The 10,000-nt window shown below is 35.0% G+C and overlaps 1 protein-coding gene across 8 annotated transcripts in view; it reads right to left on the bottom strand.

The window, feature by feature from the left end:
• osbpl8 (oxysterol binding protein-like 8) overlaps positions 1 to 10,000 on the bottom strand; it is a 96,786-nt gene that overhangs the window by 37,724 nt on the left and 49,062 nt on the right. For 6 of the 8 annotated variants that reach the window (XM_058772070.1, XM_058772076.1, XM_058772074.1 and 3 more), the window contains one exon: positions 6,052 to 6,192. In XM_058772070.1, the coding sequence (XP_058628053.1) occupies positions 6,052 to 6,192 (141 nt within the window). Of the gene's footprint in view, positions 1 to 6,051; positions 6,193 to 10,000 lie in introns of those variants that run through there. The other 2 variants (XM_058772077.1, XM_058772073.1) reach the window with 2 other exon arrangements.

The raw sequence follows: 10,000 nt of genomic DNA, 5'->3' as shown, positions 1-10,000 counted from the left end.
CATTCAGTGACGCAATGGAAATCACAGTACTGGGAATTTGTTTGAACCTGAGTGCTTGTAATATGCGATAGCAGTAAGCAAAACAGCACTAACAAGCAATGCATCTCCAAGAGAGCGTTTGGTCGCAGTAGGATCCAAAGGGAAAACTGATTTCCTTCAAGTCAATTTAGAAGCTGTTTGTTTGGAGTGAAATGTCAACAAGTAACTCACAGGAGGAGGCCTGCAGACCGCTGGGACTTCCACTGAAGCGCTGCCTGTTTCTTGGTACGGCTTGTGCTGTAAATTCAACCTGATTTTGGTCAAAGAACTGGAGAAGAGCTCCAGAGGAGTCAAATGAAAGGTTAAAGAAGTTCAAGCAGCTTTTAAACACTCCAGATTCCTCTTTTATCCAGCCAATCGGAATTCACGCCGGGCATTGTAACCAATCGGAGCGGTCCTCCCGGACTCTGCTGATGTAACTCTGAAGTTGCTAGGCAACAGCCTCACCAAAAAGAAGCGAGCGGATGAGTCTGCAGGATGGCTGTGAATGATGACCTAATTAACATAACTAATTAAGATGCTCTGGCGGATGTATAATTCATAGCCTACTGCTCATTATCCTGTGCTGAATGGAAGTTATGCTTCATTTATGAAGCATTTAACAACCTGAGACCTCGATTAAAAGAGCGCAAAACCAGACTGAGATCTGTCTATCATCAATCCGTCTGTCCATCTGTATCTGTCTGTCTAATCTATCTATCTCTTTATCTATCTATCTATCTATCTATCTATCTATCTGTCATCTATCAATCTGTCAATCCGTCTGCCTTTCTATCCATCACTATCCGTCTATCTATCTGTCTATCCGTCTATCTATCTATTTATCTATCTATCCATCCATCTATCAATCTGTCAATCCATCTGCTTTTCCATCCATCTGCCTTTCTATCTATCTATCTATCTATCTATCTATCTATCTATCTAAACATCCATCCATCCATCCATCCATAGGAGTCAGTTTGGGATAATTTGGCTGTTTAATTGTTTACTGCACTCCAGCCATCTGGTCTTGTGCCCATCAGGAGAGTCTTTAAGGGCTGATTGTGTCTCTGAATGAAGTGATACGAGAGGCGAACCAGCGGCTAATTTCAGCGGGTATCACTGCTGGTAATCTGTAAAGCCACCGAGCACACTCAAACACGGCAGGCGACGTTCCTGTCGCCAAAGATGAGTGGAAACATGCCCACTTTAGCTGTGAGCTGTAAGCTCTGCGCTGATGACGGCAGTCACAGATCTGGAGACAGGGGTCTGTTTATCTGCTGCGAATGGAGACGGAGACACACACACACACACACACACACACACACACACAAACTATGTGGAAAAACACCCGAGGTCAACAGCATGTTAATCTTTTCCATAAAAAGCCATCCGATGTTTGCTTTGTACTCAAGTGAAGTCTGTTCCTTTAATTCTTAAAGCCTTTGTCTCTCATTCTAAACTTCATTCATAGAAACCTGTTATTTATCCTTTATTTCCTTCTCATAAACAAGTGTTCACTGTTCATTTGCTCAGTTTTCTGTGCTTCATCCCTTGCAACAGTATCTCAGTGTGTTTGTAGTAACCTAAGCAAGTGTGGGTATTCCTCATGTGAAACTGATCTCCAGTTACGGTTTGAACTGTTTCCCACTCAACTAAATGAGTAACCCATCAGGTTAAACTGAAATAGAGTGGTTAATGATCCAGACCATTGTATTGTTCACAAAGATGATTCTGTAACTAGTGCTCGACTACACTGGAAAAAAAACGCTCAGAAAATGCTAGTAAATTTCACAAGTAATCACAAAGAATTGGCATGTAACATCAAATTAAAGAAGCAGAAAGTCTGAAATAGTATTTTCTTGTAAAACATATTCCAATAATTGGAAAATAATTTTTCTACAATGTAGTTTACACCGCTGATGATGATAATGAATGACGAACAGTTAAAAGTTTAGACACACATGGCAATTTGTTTCACATGATCTTAAAAGCATAATAATCTTAATTAATGTAATATAAATAATTTATTATTATTATTATTATTATTATTATTATTATTATTATATATTAAATATAAAGAAATAAAACTCCAAACTAAATTGCTTTAAATTCTCTACTTTAAGCATCACAATATTGTAATGTATAGTATGAAAAATTTATATTTTATATTTTGAGATTTGCTATTGATTAGATTTAAAAAATATTGTTAAATTATTCATGTTTAGCATTAAAGATTCACATTAAGTGAGCCTTAGATGAGAACAAATTTCTAAATAGGCAAAAAGAGCATGCAATGTAAGTGGTCCATATTAAAAATTCTATATGATTTAATCTATATAATTAAAAAACAAAACAATTAATCATTTTCAATAGCATAAGTAATGCAATATTATAATGTACAGTATAAAAAAATTAATTACATTTGAGATTTGCTATAGATTACATCTAATAATGTTATAACATTTTTAGTGTTTAGTGTTAAAGATTTACTTTAGATGGTTATGGTAACACTTCACTTTATGGACCAGTTCTCACTATTAACTAGTTGCTTATTTGCATGCATATTTATAGCATATTGGCTGTTTATTAGTACTTATAAAACACATATTAATGGCTTATACTCCATACCAAAATTTAACAACTAGCTTACTAACTATTAATACGCAGCAAATTAGGATTTTGTTTAGGGAAAACTTTTATATGAATACTTATAGTGAATATGAATACTTACAGTGTAATTCTTATAGTGAATATGTGTTCGTGTTACCAAGGTTATCTAAACGTATAAATAAGGAACAAGATCAGGCACAGTTGTGTTAAATCAGCTGATTTATGCAATATTGATACTTATAAATGAAAAAAACTTTCTCTAATATCAGCTCAATGGTATCGTGCATTGCTAAAAAAAGAAAGTAAATATAAATTGTGGCTTATTATGAATTTATTTACAAAAACAAAATTGCAAACAACAAGTGTCCAGGAAACAGGTAAATATCCCAGGATGCACCTCATGAAGTTGGTTGAAGAAGCTCAAATATAAGACTCAAAGTGAGTGATAAAATAAGCAAAAGCACCAGGTAAGATGCTTTCAGACACAATGCGCTCGAGACCTAGTCGACGCACTAAAGGTGGGCTTTGGAAACCTTACGCAACCTGGCTATGAGCCTGGATTAGCAGCCTAACGAATAAGCTTAAATGAGTCAGAGCACATTTAATGCTACTAAACAAACTGCCAAAACAACCAGTATCCTCAAGAAACCCATCTCAAGTCATCTTCTAAGCTGAATACCCCACTAGGCCTTTAGGAAACCATTTGTAATGATACGATTCCACACAAAACAGCCACAATTTTCCACTTTAACAAGCAGATTTACCAATGTACAATGAAACTATGCTTGAATTCTGTTCTCACCAAGTAGCAAGCGTAGGAGGATACAACTGTGAAAATGACATACTGTCATCTAATTATACTAAATACACACTAACTAAACATTAGAGCACTAGTCTAAGTACTTGCCTTGTGTGTAGGAAGATTAATTAATCAATTAACCGCCACACTCATGCATTCAGAAGTTTTATGTCCAACCTTCTCCATTCACAATCAAACATTCATTAGCCCACAAAACCACCATGATATTCCCAAACAGCGGACGATATGTGAAAGGCATGCTCACACCCGTCCTCCCATATGCAAATGACCCTGCATCTGATTGGCTGGTCTGATGGAACATGTAGGTAAAGCAGCTTCTGATTGGCTGAGCTGCACACTGTGCATTTTAACCTCATTTGCTGTATGTAATCCATTAAATCCAGGCCAACCACACCTGCTCGTGTCTCAAACAGAGCGAGGAGGCCAGTAAAGAGGATTTGTGCACATATCGGTTGCCATACTGATGCTATTCCGGGTGCATTCTCACCAGGAGAAAGTGGCAGCGCGTCTCGTGTCGGGTTGCCGCTGCTGGCACTGAATAATTGAGTGAAACGTGGCCCACATCTGCGAGATGAACTCGCAAAGAAACTTTCTATTATATATTTCTGAGCATCAGAACACGCCCAAACGGAGTGATTCATCCCAGACTAAAAAGAAAGGGTGAATGTGCATTCAAAGTGTTGGCGAGGGGAAATTGCTGTTGCTATGGAGACCTGACAAGATGCGAGAGGTCCGATGGCTTTGAAAGGTTTTGGCTAGCGATGGTTTAGTGCAGAGGTGATCGTGTGTGTCAGCGTCTAGCCTTGCAGAGCAATTGAAAACAAGTCTCACGCCACACGTATGACGCTCAAAACGTGAGCGATTAAATCAGGGACCACGGCGAGCTCTAAAAACAGCAACGTGGTGCATTTAATCAGATTAAAATCATCATTATAAAAGCCAAATCCTCTGACAACTTTAATAACTGTGGTACAGAGATGTGAGCCTGGTGTGTGTGTGTGTGTGTATCACAGGTGGTTGTAAATATGACAATCACATGGACATTTTACATAACATCACAATATTGAACTTTGACTGCACATGACTGTCAGGGTTCAGGCACCTTTTGACTTTCATAACATTGACATCACATTACTAAATTAACTAGACTTTGGATGAAGTTTAAAATTATATTTAAAAATTATAATTATTTATTTATTGATAATTAACTATTAAAATTATATATATATTTATATATAATTATTTATACACAATTCATTATTCATAAAAAGTTGTATTTAATTATTAAAAATATTATATATGTACACAGAATTATTGATAAACAGTTATTCAATTATATATATATATATATATATATATATATATATATATATATATATATATATATATATATATACACATATACACACACACACACAAAATATATAATACATAATGATTAACAATTATAAAAATATATATTATAAATTATTATATCAATCTATTCAATTATATCTATCAAGCTACCCAATTATATTAGTGCTGTCAAATGATTAATAGTATCCAAAATAAAAGTTTTTGTTCACATAATATATATGTGTGTTTACTGTGTATATTTATTATGTATATATAAATACACACACATACAGTAAATATTTACATGTATATATTTATATTCTTATATTTTATATAATATCTAAACATATTTAACATATAACATATTTTTCATAAATATATACATGCATGTTTGGATTTATATATACATAATGAATATACACAGTATACACATATTATGTAAACTAAAGAAATATATAATAATTATATATCTATGTCTACATAATTATTGACAATCAACAGTTAAATAAAACAGTTAAAATATTTAAAATAATATAGTAGTTTATGCTTGATTATAGAGATTGCTTGGGTCAGTTTCTATTTGTATGCCAGTCTCAGTCACTGTAATTAATAGATTAACATAACAATATAAAAAAGCCTGCTGACTTTAATGTGGGCAATGAGTGTAACACTCAAAAAGCAATCTCTAATTTAAAATAATTCAAAGAAAAATGATTCACTACATAAAATGTGACATTTCCAAATCGCACTTTTAAGATTGCTGGATAGTCTATGTGGGAACCGAGGGCAGTCGCATTCTTGTTAACTAGAAGCAAAACAATGCACACAATCTTGGACAAACTCTGTTCTGGTCTGATTTAGTGACACTTCAGCGGCCTCTAGTGGTGAAGACCAGCACTACAGAGCGGAAAACTGGTCAGTGTGTCAACACTGAACTCAAAATTTTCTATTTTCATAGAAAAAACAATTCAAAAACTACAAATATAACAAATACAATAAAAACCAGCAAACAAACAAACACAAGTTATATTACACAAGATTTTTTGCTTCCAGAATTATTATTTAAAAACAAGAGTGTTGTTTACAAAACCTTCCAGCTCAATCTAATAACATTTGCACCGCTCAAACCACATTTCTGCTGATGTAAACAGCACAGGTCTGGGATCAGATTTCACCTTCATGTAGATTTGGCCTTACGTTAGCATTACGGCCACACATCCTGCAGGCTATAGAGGCTTGTGGGGAATCTGCTGCTGTTCTCTTACCGTGGCTGTAGCTGACGCCCGGGCTGAGGGAGGGGCTTGTGAGCAGGTCTTTACTGGGCGTGTGCAGCCCCGCCTCCTTCCCACGCTGACTCATCCTTCCCGGGGTCAGAAGGGCTGCATCGTCACCGGGCATTAAGGCAGCTGTGGAACAATAACAAAGACAGAGGATGCATTCATTAATAACAATGCTGAATCTGATTGATTAAAATCTGGTTTTAAAGGGTCACGAAACCCCAGACTACTTTTTCTGAGATTTTAGCTGAGGTGTTTGTGTTGCACATCAAAGAAGACAATAGCTATGTTTCCATCCAAAGATTTGAATAAAATTTATGCACAAAACTGGAATATCACATAAATTAAAACATTTGCAAATAAAGAGTACAAAAGCGTCACTTCCTGATAAACTGGCACTTAATATCACTAAGAAAACTAGGAGAAGCCACTGAATAGGCCTATAATAATTATGATAAATTACATGCACCTCAAAGAAAGCAGATGAAACACAATATATTCACAGATTACCGCTTTCGGAGGTGGATGCCTGCTGTTTGGGAAAGCAGTCGTGTAAGAGAAATACTTTGACGACAGACTTTGCTCAGGCAGAATGACCATAACAACATATAGACGCTGTGAACGAGATCGATCTGCTGGTTAGTCAAGTTATAAACTAGTTATAAACCCGTCTCATGGCGCAAAGTCACATGACTTTTTCGATGCGCATGCAGGAATTTATTCGGTAAATGTGTTTCCATCGTAGTTTATTTATGCACATTATTTCTTATCAGATAAAAAGTTTATCCTATGCAAATGTGCACATACGTTTTTTATGCGCATTTTTTAAATTTATGTGCATCTTGGCGTTTCCATCCAGCGTTTTTTTCTTTGCAATATTCCAAAATGTGCATAAAAATAGGTGGATGGAAACATAGCTAATGCTAACATCTGATCATTTTAACAGTTGGAGAAAATTTGTTAATTTAAGCTTTTTTTGAGCTATTTTAATTTTTGCGCTATTTTCATCTTCCAGGTTTAAAATCTACATTGTGTTGACGTCACAATTTGTGACGTGGCAAAGGACTATAGTACATCGGTGTCTATTAACTTATTCATGAGACTGTGTGTTCTTATCCTATGAGAAGACGCTTCGCTTAATTATTCACAACAGCATGTGTTGATTTGCTATGACAGATGCTTCAGACTGTGAGATGCGTACATTAACTGAGTAAAACGTTCATGGAGTGTTTTTATTTGATTTTATACAACATTTTATTCCTGAAATCATGCTGAAAAATAGTTTTTTTCCTGGCTGCTGTGTTGACAATATTTTCTGATTTACAGAATGTTAAAAACAGATAACAAAAATCCCTTCTATAAAAACCTTTAACTCTAATATGTCAACAGAATGAAACAAGAATTTTGAACCTGGCTTTATCAAATGTTCAGATTAATTTTCTGAAATGTATGAAAATTAGTATATGGGTCAAAGTTCCAATATGGTGCGCACACCAAATTAAATTAGATTTTATATACATAGAAGGAATATTAAATGCAAGTAAAGTATCTACTGTTTCAAATAACTTTTGTGAAAATAAAATGTCAAAATATGGGTGAAAATGTTCCATATTCATTCAGCATAACAGAAATATTCATGCAAAAATTTAACAACATACTTATTAAAATATACAAAAGAATAAGTGATCATACTAAATTTTATTATATCTTAAATTAGATTAAAATCTTTCTTTTGACAAATGGGTAAAACCTATAGTGGTCTGAAAGATATATTTGTAAAGATTTAAAATGGCGATTAATTAGTATTTTGGGGAGCTGCAATGCGATCCTTAAGAGTCTTGTAATGTCATTATTGACTCTTGCTCTAAAGATACCTTAAAAGGTTTTTGTTATTTAAACTATTGTTACACTGGATGACATTTTAGTGGGTATCTTCTGTAAATCATGGTAAAAATGTATGATAGTCTTTATTTTTGCTCAGAAAAAAAATCATTCTAATGAGTGAATAACTCTAATAAACTTTTATTGTTTTGATACTTATAACATCTTTAACCCACATATTTAATTAGATAATGCATTATTTGCTTATTGCACATAACATTTCAGAAAACTTGTAATACAAAAAATATTTTCAATTCTTAATCAATCAACTGGGGAAGTATGGAGATATTTTATTTTAATTTTTTTTAGCCTGCTCGCCTTGGATTTAAAACCACATAAGGATGTGGTTTGGATTGGGTTTATAAACACCGGATTTCTATTGATTTCATTAGAGTCAGATACACCATTTCTGAACAAACTGATGAGCTTCCACCATAGTTTAACTGATGCACATATTGTTGTAAAGTGCCCCCTCTAGTGGCCAACACAATAAATAAAAACAGATAAGATCATTACATGGTATTATGCAAAAACTGTTATCTGTAATACTACTATCTATTTTCTCCATCTGAAGGTGCTGTTTTTAAAAACAGATTAAAGTGAGTGTTTAACATGACTGTTTCAAATCTAATCTCAAACTTACAGCACTGCAACAGGATCTGTGTGTGTGTGTGTGTGTGTGCAGTTGAGGAAATTTAATGCATGAGAAAATCTGCACAATGACGCAGCATAAAACATGGGTGAAATAACACACTTCTAGTGAATATATACGTGTGTGTGTGTGTGTGCTTGTGTTGCTATACGTGTATAACAGCACGCACACACACACACACACACACACACACACACACACACACACACACACAGAGAGAGAGAGGTCGCTTAATGTGATGCAAAAGCAAATAAAGGAGAAGCTGAAGCGACAGAGCTGAATCACTTTATGCTAATCATTCATTAGAGATGCTTGTTTGAGATGCAATATGAATATTTCATCCTCATCACTGAGGCTGTGAAGAAACTAATTACTAATGAGCCAATTAACCAAATAGCCACGTGAGAAATCTCAAATTGTGAGTTATCGGGAGCTCTATTCTCTGCTTCATATTAATCTACACTTCCGCTGTTTGCACACAAATGTCCCTTAGACGTGTTAACTTCTGAATATCTGTGGAATTGCATCAAACATTAATATAAGAACCATGTAGGGAATGAAATGTCAGACTTTAAAGCATCTGAGCATGTTTAAATGTTTGTTGCGTGTTTGCGTCACATCAGAGCCACACCAAATGTTCTGAGCCCTTGTAATAAAATCATTGGAGCTTCTCATTGGAAAACACTTTTTATAGACAGAAAGGTAATAATCCAGACTGGAAGTAGGCCTATAAACTGGAGCACAACCACAATAATATATGATGGCAATGATATATAATATATGAGGGCAGACAATAGGCTCTGTGCACAAGGGTAGCGACGAACTTCCGCTGTCGCCAGAAGTCGGGATATCAGTTTCCGGTTTTCATTCGCGTCGCCCAAAATGTCAGTATCTACTAGATGTCTCCGAGATCTGCCAAGCAGAATCAGCGATGTCCATCACATCGTTAATGCCTGGTCTCCTGCTCCACTACACAAACGAAACAAGGGATTCAAACGCAATATATCGAGTTATATGCACAAATAGTTTAATGTACGTGTTATTTTAGCATCTAGCGGCTAGCGACATGTTCATTTTAGAAGCTTTTCCTTCTCAATTTTAAACGCAGACTGTTCGTTTTTTTTTTTTGGTGATAATTGTATTATCAATTGTATTAAACATCTCCCCCTCTCAGTTTCTAATAAAGATCAGGGCACAGGTGAAGCATTGTCTGTTCATTGTGCTACAGGTGCATGATGAGGAATTGGATTATGGAATTGGAATATGGTGAAGCTAGGATTGATAAACCCACAATTATAAGCTTGTTAACGTTACTTTAATAACCCGGCGTTTCTAATGTCCCGGGGATTTTGCCAAGGTAATTCATATTTAATATAACTCTTAAAATAGTATGTAATGAAAACA

The sequence above is a fragment of the Onychostoma macrolepis genome, chromosome 04 (assembly GCF_012432095.1).
Source record: "Onychostoma macrolepis isolate SWU-2019 chromosome 04, ASM1243209v1, whole genome shotgun sequence".
NCBI classification, from domain to species: Eukaryota; Metazoa; Chordata; class Actinopteri; order Cypriniformes; family Cyprinidae; genus Onychostoma; species Onychostoma macrolepis.
Note: the sequence above shows the minus strand (reverse complement) of the source record. Positions and strands in the feature narration are given on the sequence as shown.